Source organism: Megalops cyprinoides, chromosome 6, assembly GCF_013368585.1.
Source record: "Megalops cyprinoides isolate fMegCyp1 chromosome 6, fMegCyp1.pri, whole genome shotgun sequence".
NCBI lineage: Eukaryota > Metazoa > Chordata > Actinopteri > Elopiformes > Megalopidae > Megalops > Megalops cyprinoides.
The window spans coordinates 9,408,892-9,428,336 of NC_050588.1; the positions used below are offsets into that span (position 1 = coordinate 9,408,892).

The 19,445-nt window shown below is 44.0% G+C and overlaps 1 protein-coding gene across 1 annotated transcript; it reads left to right on the plus strand.

The window, feature by feature from the left end:
• The first annotated feature begins 1,246 nt into the window (after window positions 1-1,246).
• nuak2 (NUAK family, SNF1-like kinase, 2) lies at window positions 1,247-17,657 on the plus strand. Its single transcript, XM_036531687.1, has 6 exons — window positions 1,247-1,644; window positions 10,719-10,839; window positions 13,289-13,440; window positions 15,285-15,350; window positions 15,904-16,156; window positions 16,526-17,657. Exons 1-6 carry the CDS (start codon window positions 1,402-1,404, stop codon window positions 17,566-17,568), a joined length of 1,878 nt encoding a protein of 625 aa, XP_036387580.1. The 5' UTR covers window positions 1,247-1,401; the 3' UTR covers window positions 17,569-17,657.
• Window positions 17,658-19,445: the final 1,788 nt, after the last annotated feature.

The window sequence follows — 19,445 nt, forward strand, 5'->3', positions numbered from 1 at the left end:
CAGCTAGGACCTTAGCAGTGCTGTACACCTGGAAATAATTTTTGGAAGTAAATATGCTTTTAAAGGGCTCTTAAGACAATAAGTCAGTGGTTTACATTACCGCTATCATTTAAATGTACCTTGCAACGTTTTGGTATATTCACAGATTTCTCTACATCGTTACTGGTCTGTTCCCATAGAGGAAGTATGAATGGCTATCGGTTATCAGCTTTTCGTTCCACCTGATAAAGTTATCTACAGGGAAGGTGTTCTGTTTTTGTAAGTCTTTTGTCTGATTTTTTTTTCCTGGAGATCAACCCACACAATTTTCTGATGTTAACATGACATTTTAGAATCAATCTGGTTTAAAGTGGGTGTAGTCAATGATATCAGAAAGAGCCAGATAACAATGTTGCTACATCTTTCCAGAAATCAGAGAAAATGCCACATGGGGATTTCAGGGGAATTGTACTAGTTTCATTTCCTTGTAGATAGTTGTAGGAAACAAAGTAATATACCACAGATATCCACCATGTTCATCCACCTCACACTCTGCACCTCTGATTTAAGCCTCTGCAATGCTGTCTGTTAACATTGCTCTTTTGTGAACACTCTGACATTGTGGCAGAGTGTTAAGCATTGGGCCATAACTAAAAGGAAGCAATGCAAACAGGTTGGCCTATGGCTGCTCTGCTTCAAACTCCTAGTGTAGTCAAAAGAAGGATTTACAGATTTTAAAAAGCATACTCAGATACAGGCTGTATTCTCTATTGTTTTCCAGAGGGTAAAGCTACCCTTGTTCTCAGGGCATGGGTACAAACAAAACCTACATTTTGATTTTTCAGAAAATCTGTAACTTCAAAAAAATTAACAAATCTTTCTGAAGCTTAATGCTTTTTAAAAAGCTTGATGGTAAAATAAGCATAACAATTTAGTTTATTTGTATATTTTATTATTATATAATGTAGTTTTATTAATGTGTGATTTAAAAAATAAAGGTATTGTGGACATTTCTGTAGGATTTAAAGCTTCTTTGAAAAGAATGTTTGATTTTTAAAAAATCAAAACCGCAGGTGATTTCCTCTGACCAATCAGTCACTGAAGGGAATAAAACCAAATGGCTCACCAGCGCGCCAATTGGTTTTCAATCCCAAGACACGTCTTGCTTCCCTTATCCATCAGCCACATAAACCACGCCCTCTTTCAGACAGCAGCAAATCGCTGTAGAGATCATGGCCGATATTCAAATGATAGCACGTCTTACCTGTTGTTCGGTTTCTGGTGTGTATTCTGATGGAACGAACTGTGAACGATGTGGCTGAAAGTAGAGGCAGCAAGAGTTATGTGTCCTTAACGAACAGTTAGAGGGGTTTTTTTGTAGTTTTACTTTATCCAGAAATTAAAAACGCAGTGTATATTATCATGGAGCGCTCCGATTTCAAATGTAGCAGGCAGTCCGTTGGCGTTTCGGACTACCTGGGACCTTCGACGAGCGAAAGTGAGCTTCCAGTCGGTGATTCCATGATGCAGGCTCCGCTGAAACGCCAGGCGGTGAAGAGGCATCACCACAAACACAACCTGAAACACCGATACGAGTTTCTGGAGACTTTGGGCAAAGGAACCTACGGGAAAGTGAAGAAAGCTGTTGAAAGATCTGGCAGAATGGTGAGCTTATAGTGAATGCTAAAATCGATTTTCAGATAAAGATCTGCTTTCGTTTTCTGTCACTGTGTATGTGTTTGTTGTCACAGCCCAGTATTTTGCTGCCAAGCTGTCCATAGAAAAATGATTTTTTTGTGTGCACACCACGGTCGCTAAAATGAAACTTACAATATGATTACTCCGGTATCAGGTTGCTAATGATAGCTGGCCAGCTGGCAAGCTAGCCAGGTAAATGACACAACTGTTATCGCAAACTCTGTGCAGTCAGGTTTACATGTTGCGTACTTTTGGGATTTGTATGAAGGACATGCCTGAGAACAATAAAATCACAATGGAGAAACGACACCCGGTAGTTTAAGGATATCTGAAAGCATATTTTAGGGTAATCATCATGGGCAGTGGCTCTGCTTTTCGCAGAAACGAGAATATGATTTCTCACGACCCGTCATAAAAGTAATGAGGGGCCTGAGAATAAGTAGAGTTTCTTTATATTAAAAAAAAACAGTTTTAAAGGTAATTTTAAGGTATCAACGTTGCTTCTGAATGCCTGAAGCAAGCATGGTTACCAGTTTGTAAACTAAGCCTGCTATATCAGTTGTGGCAATTCCTAGTTCAATTAAATGCATATATAACTCTTAAAAACAAATAAATGAATTTGTCTTCTAATTAAGAGGCACAATTATTTTCTGGGAGGCACTGCATTTTGCTGGGGGGTCACGGTGGTGATGGAGATAATTGCATTCTGACTATTGATTGCCACAATTATTTAATCTTTCTGTGGCTCAGGGTTATGTTGTTTCTTAATTACATTTAAAGTCCCTAATCCTAACCCTAACCCTAAAGTTGCCCGAGACCCACTTTGGGTTCTATAATTTAAGAGCTGGTGAGCTAAGGTGAGAATGTAATAGAGATTAATAATTACAACAAACCAGCAGCCCAAATTGGGCTCAATTGTCCCATAAAGCATATATTATTGGGAATTAACTTTGTTAGCAAGTGAAAGTGTCCATCACTTTAACTACTTTCAGCTAGTACTAATACATTTAACAGACAGATGAATACGAAAGGAATGACTGTGCTGTGGTAATAACTGAAAACCACTGTTCATGTTAACTTTTATGGGTTGCTGTATATTATGGCAAATGAGATCTTTTTGATGATGTATTATCCATTTTGATCCATGTGTAATGGTAAAGTTGGATGAAAGTGTTGACAAGTCATTTTTTGCTTCTGCAAGAGTAATTATGATGTAGGGGCCAGTGCTACCAAGGTCTGAAAGCTCCTTGCTTCCAGGTGATGGGCATGTAATTTATTTGTCTTTCATGCCCAGATACTGGTGTTGAATCATTTCACCAAAGCAACAGTGTTGCAAAAACAATTACTGACTGCACCATGCAGGCCTTGGAATGTTAAGGAGAATGTTGATAAGCCTCTCTACCAACAGCCAAAAAAAAAAAAAACAGAAGCCATTCTATCGGGGTGAGACTCTTTGGATGACAAAGACAGGTGACACCCCTCTTAGAGAATAGGATAGTTTTATTGTCCCTGGAGGGGAAATTTGCCTTTTAACGACCATTAAGCTCAAATGTCATTCCAGAAAACCCCAGGAGAAGGCCAACTTTCGGAAACCCAACCGGTGCCTTTGTAAAACACGAGAATCGGCAATGTTATCTTCCTACATTCATGGCATGTCATTCAATGTAGTGTATAGAGTGTCTGTAAAGGAAAACGTAAATGTAGTCTCTGTACGCAGGCAAGCAGGGCTGGACAAAAGGGTTCCAATTTGCTGTGGAATTAGTTTTCGTCTGGCATTCTTTAAGGGTAAAGCACTTGACACCGACACACACGCACACACAGGTTTTGTTTGCGCGTGTGTGTTGGAGAGGGGCCTCCTCACTATCTCTCTGCTGGTTTCAGAATGTCTGCCAGAGAGGTATACTGTGTGCTCTGCGCTGTGGAATTCGATCAAGGTTCAGTGGTTTGGGGGGAAAAAAGACTAGACAGGATAAATGACCAATAAAGTACTCATATCACTGGAAGCCCAAAACTGCCAGTACTTATCAGGCTTGTATGTTATGCAGTTACCAGTGATATATGGGCCTAACTTTATATCATATGCCAGACGGCTTATCATGACACGGCGTGACTCATGAGACGTCGAAAAACATAGAATAGACATAAGCAAGTTTGACTGGATTTGAGTCGTTGAACTGGCAGCAGCTTCTCACAATTTTTTTTAATCCTTAGAAGCACGTGACAGGCAGGAATTTGAAATCGTTTGTCATTTCTGGTAATTATGAATGTTGAATGGAAGGAAATTGAAAGGCATTGAGCTGCATGGAGACAATAGCAGAGCTATTCTTGCAGTTTCAGAATGATCTTGAAAACGTTGGAAGTGTGGGAAGTGGGGGCGTCTGCATTCCGAGAACACACCAGGGACTTCTTTGAAATACAGAGACTTACAATATTTGACCCCTGCTTCAGTATCCATGGAAGGAGAATGGCAGGCCCAGTTCTGAACATGTCATAATGATATACTATAACATTATACAATCAAATCTGTTCATATGCGTAGCTTTCAGTTGTTGGATATGATTATATACTGCACTCCTCTAGCAATTTCTTTCATTCTTCTTCTGCAGCATCATTGCATTGGAAATCAGCTCAATGTGATCTCACCCGTTTAGATTTTTTTCAATTTTTGCAAAATTTGGTTACTTCTCTAGCAGTTTTGTACATCTGCATATGTAAAAAGTTTGGGGTGTGAGGTTTATTTTATTTAATATCTTTTCCCATTTTTGTAGCCACACAGGTTCCGTTTTCTTCCTCAGCTTTAACTTTTGACAGAAACAAGACATAGTTGGTATTTGTGTTATTTTAAAACTGACAGATGTCAGTGCTTTGCTGGGGTTCATTTTGTGTTAAAAGTATATTTGTGTGTATGTACTTCATAGTTGATTTAGTCGTCTTTTGTAAGATGTAGGTCTGATTCCGGTCTTCAAGGGCAGTGGATCTTACACACAGGCCAATATCATTAATCCAACAGAGTAAACTGTAATACATCACTCCAAAAAGGCCTTGAAGATTGGCATCACTGAAAAAAGTTATCAAAAACTGGACAAATTCAAAGAAGGAATTCTTGAAAATAATTGGAAATATACTGGGGCATGCTAAGGCTTTATCTGTACCTCATGTTGCATTGCAACAAAAGCCAGTTGTTTAATGGAAGCTTAGGTCACCTCAAAAGTACCAAAAGATCACTACAACGTATCAAAATTGGATTTATTTTAGTATAAATATAGCTCATTTCCAGGGTAATGACCTTCTCAAGACAAATGTGCTAATGTAAAGAAAATCTACGAGTACCATTCCAGGGTCTCTCTTGGAGTGGGTCTTACTGGAACCTTTTGTGCCTCTAGAGGAAGTCTGTTTCAATTCTTTCCCTGTTGCTGAGTTGGCTCCTACCTACCACTCACGTGTCAATGCACTGGTGGCATTCCAAACCTCACCCTTGCCCCTGGGGGAGAGAGAGCGAGAGAGAGAGGGAGAGAGAGGACTGAACAAAAGCTAGAGCTGAAAGCAAATTTCAGCATCACAAGCTCCCCCCCTTACACAGTAACGTGGTGCAACCTGCACTCCTGGGTTTCGAAACAACAGCTCGATGTAAGCGCTTATTTCTGATGTGTGCAAAGAGAAATCTCACATTCCCACTAAAACCCGGAACAGGGTATGTGTTATAAGCCAAAGTTTTGAACGTGCTGAATTACATGGGCAGCATTGTTATGTTCAATCTCTAAGCAGGAACAAAGATCCCAAAATGACACCGGTTACTACAGGATAATGGAAAAACACTTGTTCCCCTTTCCCTGGTTGTAGTTTTTGGACTTTTCCCTCGCCTGGGGATTTTCCCCGGTGTGAAATAACTGAAGCACTTCCTGAACATGCGCGTCCCTCTGCGCTTTGGAAGAGGCACATCAAAGGGCTCACAGGAGGGGTGGAAACGGGCCTTGCGGTGGCGGCTGTGTCACCATCTCTCATTCAGCGGGCGCAGGGGATTGATGGGTCTGGAATACTACCCCTGTCTGCATTACAGTAGCACAATGGGAGGCTCTCTGACAATGCCTGTGTGTGCTGGCCAGGAGTTCTGGAGGGAGGGGTTCACTCGGTGTCAAAGCTCCTATTCTCTGCCTGTGGAGCGAAACGGAATAAAAAGCACAAAATCAACAGCATTGCCTTTTTTATTTTCTTTAAAACATGCAGAACTTGTATGTATTCCTCAATTTGCGAGGCATTTTGTTTTCTGTAACAATTTATTTTAGGGATTAAGGAGATCTGAATAATTTAAAGGGTTGTTATGCTCTTTGTAGTTGCAAAGGCCAGAATGTAACTTGATATGCAGAATTTTTTTTTAATACTATTCTATAGAAAGGTAGCAGAAGAATGAAAACCTTCCAAAACAGTGGCACTGTATGGAGATCACTGCCTAAGCTCTTTGTTGGCTACACTTCAGTTAAATTCATCTGGTTACTAGTAGTACTAGTATTACTATTAGTTATTATAATGGAGACTATTAGTAATAATAATGTCTGTAGGTGAAGTAAAACTTGATCAATATTGGTCAAGTTTTGTTGGTCAATATGTACCACTCACTCCAGTCCCCCTTAATTGCACATTTTTCACTGGAAACCTCTTCCTATGCCTCAAAACATTTCCAGGTTAAAGTGAAACCTTATAACCTCTAGCTAGCGAGTGTGTTTCCTTCCATCAGTAGTTATTTGGAGTTAGCGGATGTAAGATTAGCAAGCTTTGCAGAGATTGTTTGTGCTTAAGCAATTCTCGATTGATTGAAAGGATTTCAGGCTGCTAATTGGCTTGCTATCCAGACAAATAAGGTTGCATTTGCTTCATTAAAATGCAGTACATAGTGTCACTTGCATAAGATTCTTGAACATTGTAATTACTTCATTGTTCACTCGACATTGGTGGTTGTTTGTTCAAAGAGGTTACTGTGAACCACCTTGCTTCCGGAAATTGCTTATATTTTTTCTTCTTTAAAAACGATAAGTGAGACTGTGGGGTTATACTGGTACTGTGCAGGTTAGATGCAGATATAAACATGACCATTCTTTCATCTATGCTAGAGACCTGTTCTGATAAAGCAAGTGGTAGCTGCCTGAGGCTTCATTGTATCCACACTCTGGACCAGATGCTGATTCATTGTTAGCCACTTGGATTGGGTGTAAGGCCATTTGCACCACCCTGGATTCAGCCCAATGTGGATGGGTTTTTTTCATGTTTCATGCGTACACTCCAGGCCTACCTAGCATAGGAGGGTCTTTGTCTTTTTCATTGTGACATTAGAAGACACATTACAATAAAGGGAATAGAGATACAGAAAATGTATATTCTTATAATCAATATATAAAATTACTTAACATCAGTATCTTGGGTGATTCAAATGAGTGGATTTCAACACATTTATAATGAACCTGTTGCTGTCAAACAACACGTGAATGTCAGTTGTGGGCGATTTCATTGCCACCAACTAGCCAGCTAGTTGTAAATTGTTTAAAGATTTCAGAATCCTGTCTTTCAATGTTGTCAGTATTTGAGTTCATTTCACATCAAATACACATAACCAGTTAATTATTTCCTTGTCAGTTTGTAATTGTCTGTCTCTCTGTCAGCCATTTGTTCACAAGCCTCACCTGCCTAATCAGATTGTTAAATACAGGTGTGAAGCTATACTGCCAGGAGACTGAATTGGCTGGAATGTTTGCTCTGGCTGGTTCCTTTTGTTTGTTGGTTTTTTAAAAGATAAATTATTGGTTTTTGAGTATTTGCTCTGTCTGTTTCTTTTTTTTGTGAGAAGTGTCGGCCAGCTTCTCCACAGAAGGGTATGCAAAACGATGGCTAGACCAGCCACATAGACCTAATCATTTTGTCTTGGTAAGTTTCCATATTTTGTTGGTTTGTGGCTAGCTTCCACATTGAGTATGCACCCGCAAAAAAACTCTGAAATTTGAAAGTACTGCTCTGTCTCCCTTTACTAACAGCTGTCATGTAGGAGAGGGGTTGAGGGCAGTTAACCTCTGACTCTGCTGGATTCACGAGCCGTCATCTGCAGCGGCCCTGAGCCGACACAGCACGCTCTACCCATGACTGAGTGTGACCAGTGAACGTGAGGAATATGTGCCAAGCGGCCTTTTAATGTCGTCAACAGACTGTTTACGCCTCGTCCCAGTGCCCGCTTTGTGTAAGCGGTAACGGGAGAAGCGGGCGCAAGGCACGATAAGGGTTCTGATAGTGTTGTGTGTACAGTATTTTTTTTTGGCTGCCCGTGTTTAGTTTTTATGGTCACAGCATGAAAAATAATGTCAGCGGAAGGTGTTTGTTAGGAGGGAGCGCATGGAGACATACAGCAGAAATCCAGAAACAGCAGAAAATACGTCTGACTCTGCAATCAGGTGCAGTGTTACTTCTAAGAAAAGGAGTGGGTTATTTGGAAAAAAAATTAATGAAATGGAAAAAATAGAGGGTCTAGGTGACACAGATAATCTAGATTTGTGTGTGTGTGTGTGGAGTATGAGCAAACAGTTCTGTTGAAATTTCCCCGCGGGCCCTTGGGAAAGTGACCCACCATTCCGGGAAACCTGCCAGTCACAGTCTGGTATTCCTTTACTAAGATCTCTGCAAACACAGCAGACACTGAATGCCTGTGTCACCAGGTGGCTGGCTGTCTGGGGCCGGCCCACCGCTACCGCAGCTGGCAGTCGAGATGAGTGGTATGTCAGAGGCCTCCTGTTAGTTTTAAGATTTTAGCACTCGGCTCTTGTTGCAGACGTCCAAGTTTTAAAGCTCTGAGATGGTTCAGATGGTCTGTGATCTCTCCGGGTGTAATTGAATCATAGGTGAGAGCGGCGCAGGTCACTTTGTTGAAAGCTTCCCCAGGTGCTGCGAGCGCTTCCAGGTGACGGACCGGGGTAAAGCATTTCACCCCTAGCACTTAAAATGCCTCCCAGCAGCGCAGGACTGCGGGGGGCTCTCCGCTGACGGCAGGTAACCACAAACACTTCGTCACCAAGGGCCCTTTGTTTGCTGTGAATGATGTCATGTGGCTAAAGATAGCCAGAAAGCGATAACAATCTGTTAATCACCAGCAGTTCACCAACAAAACATCTCAAGAACTCTGGTGTCTGAACTACAATGGAAAGGAAAGTGAGTTGGGAGAGATGAGCTGTAAAAAAACACCGAATGCATGGAAAGGAGCTTTGGGGGATTCCACCTGATAAAAATATATCAAAGGGAATCGCAACGAAAGCTGTTTCCAAGCGGATTTTGCTGATTGTTTGTGTTCGATTGAGTTACATAACACAGCTCTAATGTCCAGTTCTGGGAAATCCTTTGTTTGGTTGTGGAATAAATGGTATTAGGTAAATTACGTATTAATCTGTAAATCAGTACATAACTGATTGTTTCTTTAAACCATAGACAAACTTGCATGTGTCCTTCTTGAGTAACAATCTTGAATAATAATGTGAAGAAACACAAGCACTGAGAAATTAACAAGATATATTATCAGGGCTTGAGGTGAATTGCCCTGGGTCAGTGTGGGCTTACTGAGGTGACAGACGTCAGCAGAAGTGTGACATGCTGGGGCCTGCTTTGAGTGTGGGGCCGGGTTAAATAAACGTGGCTCAGGAGCGGTTTGGGCTGCAGTTCACCTCCTCCTCTGCGCAGTCCAAGTCCTGCGGGATGATGGGACCTTAAGCCCTCTATTTGTTAGCGGTCACCCCTGCTGGCCCTTCGCCGCCCCCCTCTCCCCAACTGCACTCTGCTGACGCACTCACAGGCCTGTCTGGAATCCCAGGCATCTGGACACCCATTAGGCCCATACAGAATACACACACACACACACACACAGTACATACACCACTCAGTATACGCTGGCGTACACACACTTAACACATTCTACACACAAAATACACACACACACACACAAAATCCATACACCACTCAATATACGCTGGTATACACACACTTAACACATACTACACACAAAATACACACACAGAACATACACTATACTGAATATAGCCACACATACAGGCTCAAATTCACATACATAATATACACACAGACACAATATACATACATGCACCAACACACAAGATATTCTCATCAACTTTGCTCCCAGTTATTACTCTGTTACATACTCATTACACCATTCCACCAAACAGGCAAGGTTGTGCAATCTGATTTTCCAAGGAATCGCATCTGACGTCTATATCGCAGTCCTCTTTCCTGTCTATTTACTGGAATAAAGTACTACAGACTAAAGGTTTTCCACTGAAATTCCAGAGTTCTCCTTCCCAACTCACTGCAGGCACTCCCTAAATGGTTATCCATTTTGGTGGTTGGCTCTGGATTGACTCCAGGATAGCAGGAGGGCATTTGCTGAATGGAGTGTTGAAATTCTACATTCATTCTACGTTCATGACAGCAACTATTACGTGTTCGCAGATAAACGAAATGGCCCAAACCAAGCTGCTCATAACCACTTCTCTTATGCCTACATCAGTAAAACGGCAGGTGACCTATACATTTTACGATTTTGAATGCAGTCCTAGAGTGGCAAGAAGTGGACTTCGACATTAATAATGTATTAGGAATTGAGTTACAATGCACTGAATGTATGAACAGTTTGTTTATAATTACTTTATAATGTACGGGCATCACATTTGTCAATATAATTTTCCCATGTATTGCCTCTACTTATATATGTCCAGTTGTTTTAAATTATAAACATGGGGTATTGGTTTGAGTACTGTTTTATTTCTGTTAAATTTGCTTTTATTTAAATCTGTTGTGATTTAAATAAAAATGACTTTATGTCAAATTGAGGACAGTGTTCCAAGATGCAGCATTTAGATTTTGCATTTAGATAATCACTCACAATTAAGTAATGCTGAACAAAACAAGCAAGTCAGTAGTAAGATCCAGGTGAAGGGAGGCGTAATGTAGTTTTTAGTAAGGCAAAGGCGACACTTTCTCAGTTCTTTCCTTGCCTCCGCCAGGTGGCCATCAAGTCAATAAGGAAGGAGAAGATCAAGGATGAGCAGGACCTGATACACATCCGCAGGGAGATCGAGATCATGTCCTCTCTCAATCACCCGCACATCATCACTGTCTATGAAGGTACGCCTCTAGCGCCACCGTGCCCCCTCCTTGTTCCAGCGTGTGTGTGTGTGTATGTATGTGTATATACATATAGATAATGGGTCAGAACAATTTACATTTATTCATTTGGCAGACGCTTTTATCCAAAGCGACTTACATAGGTTACAGTTCTTTACAATGTTATCCATTTATACAGCTGGATATTTACTGAGGCAACTGTGGGTTAAGTACCTTGCCCAAGGGTACAGCAGCGGGTCCCAGCAGGGATTGAACCGGCAACCTTTCGGTTACAAATCCTGCTCCTTAACCACTATACTACACTGCCGCCCCGGCAGTAATTTAATGTGTGTCAGCCTAGTGTAGTTCTCCACAGAGATCGTTAATGGTCTTTATTTTTGAAAGGAACTGTAACACACTCAAGCAGAGAGTTGAGGCTGTTTATGAAACCAGAACTGCAGCACCACGCCCATACAGAGGAAGAGGAGGATGTGGATTTCAGCTCCGGTCGACACGTCCCGTCCTGCAGTGCGCTCCTCAAAACAAAGCTGGTCAGGACTTGCTCGTGCAGATCCTCTGCCTGACAAGGCATTTCACTCTAGCAGGGAGAGCTCAGTTTAGTGGAGCTGTTTTTCCCTTGTGTGCGTGTGTGTGTGTGTGTGTGTGTGTGTTTGTTTGTTTGTTTGTTTCTCTCTTCAGAATTTGCCCTATTTCTTCTGTTGACCTTACAGCAGAGGAGCATTTTGAGTCTTGTGGACTATTGTAACTTTATTTCGTAATTAGAAATGGAGATAAAGGGGAGAAAAGGTTAAAACATAAACTGTTATGCTGTTCAGCTTGGCACATGAGGGGCGGAATTCTGAAATATGCCTTTAACTACATTCCTGGGAGTGCCTTATTTTTGGAATTGAAGTGACACCGCATTGATTCTAATAGAACTTTCCACTGAAGTGCTGGACACAAACAACAGTCTGACAGCACTAGGAATGTGGTTCACTAAATATTGAATAATGGGGCTCATTTCAAAGGAAATATTTTAGTGATTATTTTATCTATGATCTAAACATTTACTTTCTACCACACACGATAAGGCTACACACCTAACAGTTGTATTCTGATGTTTTTGATATACTTTGGGTGGACTCCAAGTCCACCTCTGCACGTCACAATGGCATCACAGATGACTACAGGAAGCTAGCTAGCAAGGCTAGCATGCAAAACAGATGATGATGCCCACGAAATGACAGACATTTTTTTCAAGGGCAACTCCCCCATTGTTCAAAATTGATTCCAAGTATTGCTTCAAAAACGATTGTGCCACTTTGCTACGCCTCCTATTATGATCTCCTCTGAGCACATCCACTGAGGCCAGGTATCTGCCTTTCTGTAATCCCCTTTTAGCTGCAGTAAGCTGTGAGCAACCGAAATAAAGGAAGCGGTACAGCATGCGGTCGAAAACATGGAACATGTCTCATTTCAGGTCTCATCCCCAGTGAGAAACGGCCTCAAAACAAACAGCTGTGTCATTCTCACAGCCAATCACCCGCAACCTGTACCCTGCTTTTCTGTCTGCTCCCAGTGTAGCTGTGTGCGTTGTGTAGCTATATATAGCTAGTCTTACTCATGCTACACCCAGTGGGGCTGGTTGGCTTAGTCACTTTGTTTACCGAACAGGAGAAAATGTCACTACCTCATGTAAAGAGGAATTGAAATCCTTTTTTTTTTTTTTTTTTTTGCTCTCCTTCAGTTTGAAAGACTCCAGAAGTGTGTCTGAGGGCTTTTCAGCACTGCTAGGTTTTACTTGGAAAGCAAATGTATATACACTGTATATAGTTATCTTTAAAAAAAGAAAGGAAAATATATGTGTATGTGCGTGTGTTATTCTCAATAGTGGATTTTCACTTGTAAGGTACTTTGATCATTAAAAAAGTGAAAAATAACGTGAACGACACCAGTGAAATGCAAAATGTATGGTCAAAAGACTCAGGATCTTTGTAATCACAGGGCCTGCGGGTTTGAATCCCTTTTTGAGCAAGATCGCCCCAGTAAGCATCGAGCTGTATCAGTGGATGGCAAGCACAATTGAAGCCGGTCACCTTGGATAATTACACCTGCTGAATAAGTAATGTAATGTAAGATGAAAATAATTGCAGCAGTGGAGCCCTCCGGCCCTGCCACAATGCAGCTTTATGTGCATCTCCGTTTACGTAATCTAGCGATCCATTTTCCATTATGTAAGCAAGGGGGGTAACGCTACCCTGTGAAAGGTCCACTGTAGGGGTGCGTGTGAGGCTCGCAGAGGAAGAAATTTGGGCCCCCCCATCTGTTCTGTGCAAACAGATCGAACATGTGCCCGGTGCACACCCCCCCCACCCCCCCACCCTTTTCCTCTCCCTCGTGTGTGTTTCTGTTGTGTGCTCTTGTCACTCATGCTGATCTTTGTTTTGTTGTTGCTTCTCTTCCTCCGCAGTGTTTGAGAACAAGCACAAAATCGTGATCGTCATGGAGTACGCCAGCCGGGGCGACCTCTACGACTACATCTGCGAGCGGCAGAAGCTGCCGGAACGCGAGGCGCGCCACTTCTTCCGCCAGATCGTGTCCGCCGTGCACTACTGCCACCGGGTAAGCAGCCGCGCCAAAAAGGGAGGGGGGGGGGGGGAGGGAGCACCACCAAACTCGCCCAAACCTGTCCCCAATGCCGGCAGCAGCGCGGCTTCCTCATAACTGCGCGGTCGAGCCACGACTCGACCGACCCCGCAAGCAGCAAATGGCACGCTCACCCCCTTACCCCCTCGCCCCCCCGTCTGCCCCCCCCATCCACCCCTCTGCCACGACTTTCCCGGGACAACCTGCTCCGGCGTTATGTAACCGAAATTATTCACCGTCAATCGGGCCTTTTGAATGGCTGGTGGCAACAATGTCCCGCAGTGAAACAAATCATTTGGTTCAGGGTTACATTCGCGGCGCTGAATACCAACAACGACACTAATGAGCAACTGTGGGAAAGGACAAGCTCTGTACGTACTCACACACCATCTTCGTTTAATCTGCACTGTGTTCTCTGGGGGGCTTCCAGCCGTCTGTTTGCGTAACAGCCGCATATTCTGCACTGACTGCACTTTGCTGATCTATTGTTCCCCACCAATTTCTTATTGCTAATGAGCATGATAGAAATTGTGTTGATTTTACAAGTTTGTTCTCTTAATTTACACCATGCCTAATCATTGGAAGATATGATTTGAAGAAATAATTTAATTTGAAGCACTGTGGGGTTTGGCATATCAGATATCATTTGGAAAATTGGAGATCAGTCCCTAGTGTATTTACAGTTTGGAGGTGTACAGTGCAAAGTGTTGAATGAATTAAGTTGTAGTAAAAATAACATTAAATGCCAGGCAGAAAAATTATACATTTCCTCAGTCATTCACTACAATTTGGTTTCAGATGAACAGATCAGAGTACACTTCTATCAACAGACTTTAAATGTATAGATAAATGCTTTTGGCCAGGTTGTTTCCACATTTTACAAACCCTAAAATGAAGGCCCGGTTATGGCTCACCCTCTCTCCAGCACCTGCCCCAGTTGGAGGGCCGTCCGTCACCATTAAGCTTCACTGGGCTAAACGTCTCAGATGGTGCTACCAGAAGGTCCAGACAATGGGGCTGACCTGCATTTTTGTGCGCTGGGGCTTCAGAGAACACCAAATTTAAGCTCCTCTGGCATGTCAGGCATTTCCCCCCCTGGGGTGCTGAACAATGGGGCACAGCAGAACTGTCTTCTGCCAGGCAGATTCTGTTCCCCTTGGCCCAAAACGTTGAAAAGGCTTTATTTTGGCAAGTGGCAACTGTGATTGTAGAGAACAATGGGAAGACAAGTAGACTTGTAGGACTGTACATGTCAGCACAATTTGAAGGGGACCCAGTTGGATAGACTCTTTTAAGCCCAGGAATCTTTCAAATCCCGCAGATGTAAAGAGTCCAGAGCTATTTGGTGAAGTTAGCAGTAGCTGATATTGTAGCTGTAGTAGCTATATATAAGTACATGGGCAGCTAATTAGAGCTTGAGATAAAGTTTAGGTTGAGGTTAACAGTTAGCTGAAAATGAGTGTTCGATTTACCATACCCAAAACAAATCAAGTCACTAGGGGCTGTAATGATGATTTACAAAGAGTACCTCCAACAGAACACTTGCCCTGGGTTTTATTTTCACTCCAGATGCCTTTTAAATCACGCATGTGGATCTTGTTATTGTGTGTGTATATCTCTTGTTAAGTAATTGTCAATTACAAAGGCACTTAGCCACCTGGTTCGACCCATTTTGGTAACTGAACAACTAATGTTTTCGGTAGAGGATGATGCCTTGTTGAGGTGACCTCCCGGAGTTCCAGAGGGAAGGGAAGGGAGAGTGAGTTCATGTGACAGTCTGTGGAAGACCCGCTCATGGTCTCTCTCCTTTGTCCCTCTAGAACGGGATTGTGCACAGGGACCTGAAGCTGGAGAACATTCTCCTGGACGGAAACGGGAATGTGAAGGTGAGTGGAGAAAGCAGCGCCAATGCTCACTGCACACACATGTGGCATCTCCATACCAGTGGTATTCCCACACTTTGCCATTTCCACATCTGTGCCATTTCAACATCTACAGCTTCTTCATGCCTGTAGCATTTCTACACCTACAATATTCCCATACCTGTAGCGTTTTCACATCTGGAGGAGGCTATCTCCTGACATTGCATTAAAGAAAGTTAGTTTCTTTAAGTTTTAAACAATCCCTACGACTGTTGCCTGAAAAGAAATCCACGATGCATCTTTCTGGTAATTAACATATGCCTGATAATAGTTTGACGCATTTCTCTGGAACAGCCAATGATTAGAAAATGAAGTTGTTTGTGATAAAAAACTGGCTACCTTCCATTTAACCTCCAAGTCCTGGCTCTGGAGTTTTTATGGTGCTGGAATTTTTATGGTTCTCACTTTGTTTTCATGAACTTTTCCCCTTTGTCTCTGGTTGTCCTATTTTCACCTGGAGAGATTAAGAAAAAACATTGCAGCCACCAAATGTTAATGACGCTGTTGCTATTTTCAGATTGCTGATTTCGGGCTGTCGAACCTGTACCGGGGCGACGCGTACTTGCAGACGTTCTGTGGCAGCCCGCTCTACGCCTCCCCCGAAATCGTGAATGGGCGGCCGTACAAGGGGCCCGAGGTGGACAGCTGGTCGCTGGGCGTGCTGCTCTACACCCTGGTGCACGGCGCCATGCCCTTCGACGGGCAGGACTACAGGAACCTGATCCGCCAGATCAGCACCGGTGACTACCGCAAACCCAGCAAGCCCTCCGGTGAGCAGGAGGGCCGAGGCCCTCTTTCCCTTTGTTATTGCATCAAGTTCATAAAGGTTGGGGGATAGATACCAGCAAATGCCTGTGTGCAGTCAAAATAATGATGGTGTTTTTCATTCTGTGGCCTTTATATCTATCTATATATAGATATATCTATATATATACACACACACAAAATATCCATGTGAGCACCTTCACTTTGCTAGTTGCTCTCTTGTTATATGGAAACGTAATGTAAATGGGGACGCTACCCCTGAGTGAATGAGTCTGATTTAATGTTGTGGTGTGTCCTTACTTTGAATGAAACGAGTCTGCTGTCAGCTTTAAGTGGCTTAATGTTTCCTGAACTCTCACTCCCGCCTTCACCAGATGCCTGTGGTCTGATCCGCTGGATGCTGATGGTGAACCCGGAGCGTCGGGCCACGCTTGAGGAGATCGCCAAACACTGGTGGTTGAACTGGGGCTACCATCGCCCCCTGGTGGGCGACGGCGAGGGCGCGGCAGGCCGTCCCTCCACAATGTCCCCGCAGGCAGGGGGGCTGGCCAGCATCGCGGGCTGGCTGCGAAGAACCTCACGGCCCCTGCTGGAGAACGGCTCCAAGGTGCGCTGCCTGCTGCGGCCACAGGGGGGCGGCGACGTGGTCCGGCAGCGGTCCCTGCGGAGGTCGAGGAAGGAGAACAACGTATCGCAGACCATGCAGGACGGGGCCACGGCGCGCCCCTCCAAAGGCATCCTGAAGAGGCGGGGCAGCCTGAAACAGAAGCCCCTCACCGAGCAGCAGCAGAGCGCCGAGCCCGAGGCCGCCAAACCCGCTGCGGGGCCGCCAGCCCCCTCGCCGCCCCCGTCGACATCGATCCCCCGCAAGGGCATCCTGAAGAAGCCGACGGCGGAGCGGGAGTCGGGCTACTACTCGTCGTCCCCCGAGAGCAGCGACTCCGCGCAGACGCCCCAGGCGCCCATGTCCCCCGCGAGCCCGCCCCGCCGCAAGGGCATCCTGAAACAGCACGGCAAGTTCTCCTCCGGCTGCCCCCCGGAGTTCGGCTCCCTGGACCAGCTGGCGTCCGCCGCGGAGCGCGGGGGCCGGGCCCGGCCAAGCGGTGCCGTCAGCGAGGACAGCATCCTCTCCTCCGAGTCCTTCGACATGCTGGACCTGCCCGAGCGCTCCAGGCCGTCAGCAGCGATGGCGGCGCCCGTCGCACGGGGCCCAGGCCGTACCATGCGGGGCTGCGTTTCCGCAGACGACCTGCTGGGGCTCGGGGACGGGGAGGGGCCGGGGGATCACCGGCCCAACCTTTGGGACATGCGCTGCTACCAGTCCGGGGTGGCGGACAGCGCCTTCTCCCTCACCGACTGCGAGAATGTGACCGAGGTCTACAAGAGGGCTGTGGACATCTGCGGACACGCCAGTTAAGGGGACAGAACCCTGTCGCTTTTTCAAGGACACTGTGACTTTGGTGGCTAGATGAAATGACTCCTGTGCAGTTACAGGGAGCGGGGGGAGGGGGGGGGGGGTCACCACGCACGTCAAGGATGGTGGGACGATTTGCTACGTTTCCCCTGAGGACTACAAACTTGTTTGGCTCAGTCTTTTTTGGGGCTGAGGGTTTGGGCTGGGGAGGCAGTTTGTCACTATCAGTTAGCAGCCATATGTGTTGAAAATGGTGCATTCCACTGTCAATTTTAAATACACAAACAATACCAAATACCACAGAGATGTGAGCAGGGCTCAAGGTATAAATGACCATCACCTTGGAGAAATACCCAATACTTCACCCTCCTTATTATTGTTCTTTTTCCCGTAATGTTGCAGTCTGTATTCAAAAACTAATTTTGACATCTGAATCAATTGTCTAAAATGAATACATCATCAGGTCATGCATTTTATGCAGGCCTAAAATTGCACAACACTCATTTTTAAATATGGTCTGAATGATGAACTGATTTTGTCATGCAAGTTTGTCCAACTGTAATGTGCTTTTTTTACTGTGAATTTTCCATTTTTAAATTGAATTTGAAAGTCAAGTATGCGTCAGTCTGTGAAGGTTATTGTAACCTAGGAGTTATTGTAACTGTCATTATTACCAAAGACCTCATGTGAACATAACGGGTCATGGAGCACCATTTTCACATAAACCCTGCTGCTTGAAACATGACACAAGACATGCTACCCCCATCCAATTTGGTGTGTGATTGATTTGTATGACTATTGGTGGGCCTTTGGTGAATTAGGTTGTGTGTGTACTGACGAGATTGGCGATGGTTGTACTGTACTCCCCAGAACAGACCTAACTTTAACAAAGAGTTGTGACTGGAATAATTTGTGCAAAAATGGCCAAAATGCACTTTAGAAGCAAAGTAAAGGGAAATGACATGGGTACTGTGATTGTAGGCGATTTATGAGACAAAGATAGGCAAGGGAAAGTGTTTGATGCAAGAGACGGATATTTGCGAGAGGAAGGAATTAGAATGGTTATCACTTATTTCCATCGATCTGAACAGTTTCCATCTGCCATCTGTGGAACCAAGTTAATGTTTCGCTTTTAGGGCAAGTGTAAAAAGTCTAGCATGATAAATACACGGCTTTATTTCTTTATTGCATGACAAGGAGGGAGGGTTAAAGGTTTGTTTCGGTTACTGGTAAGTCTGATAAGATGGTCAGAGTGAAAGTTTCGTTCTATACCATTGTTTGCCTTTAGCAGCCTTGACCTGCAAATCAGATTTTGGTCGTTTTTTTTTTCCAGCATCCAGACAGTATATGAAACACAGATTCTGAGCCACGACGGGGTCATTTGTTTCGCAGGGTTGGCATTAATTACCCCTCTGTACAAAACACTCTGTGCCTGCAGCCTTGGAAGAAGTTCTCCAGAAATCTGATCATGTGACTGGAATCCAATTGCTCTTCACAAATAAAAAGCAATGCAGTTCTCGAACACAAGTGTCGATGTATTGAGTGAGTGATATTTCTGTACACAGGAACACAGAACTGAGGGCACTGAGACATACACTCTCGCTGAAATGGCTTAGTGTTTACAGGTATAAACAGGAATGACCTCTGTAGGGTATAAGCAATTAAGAGAACGCCACAATACACTGCATGTCAATGCATGTTTGGATACTGAGCAAAAAGGAAGTAATTCAACACTTTCATATTTCAACCAAGTGAGAGTAAATTGCACTTTAGTAGAACTCAGAATCAATTACCGGAATACGTTGCTCGGCTTGTTTTTTCTAACTTGCCAAAGTGGCAGATATTTTGTGTCCATGGTTGCCGGTGCAAAGCAGGTCCAT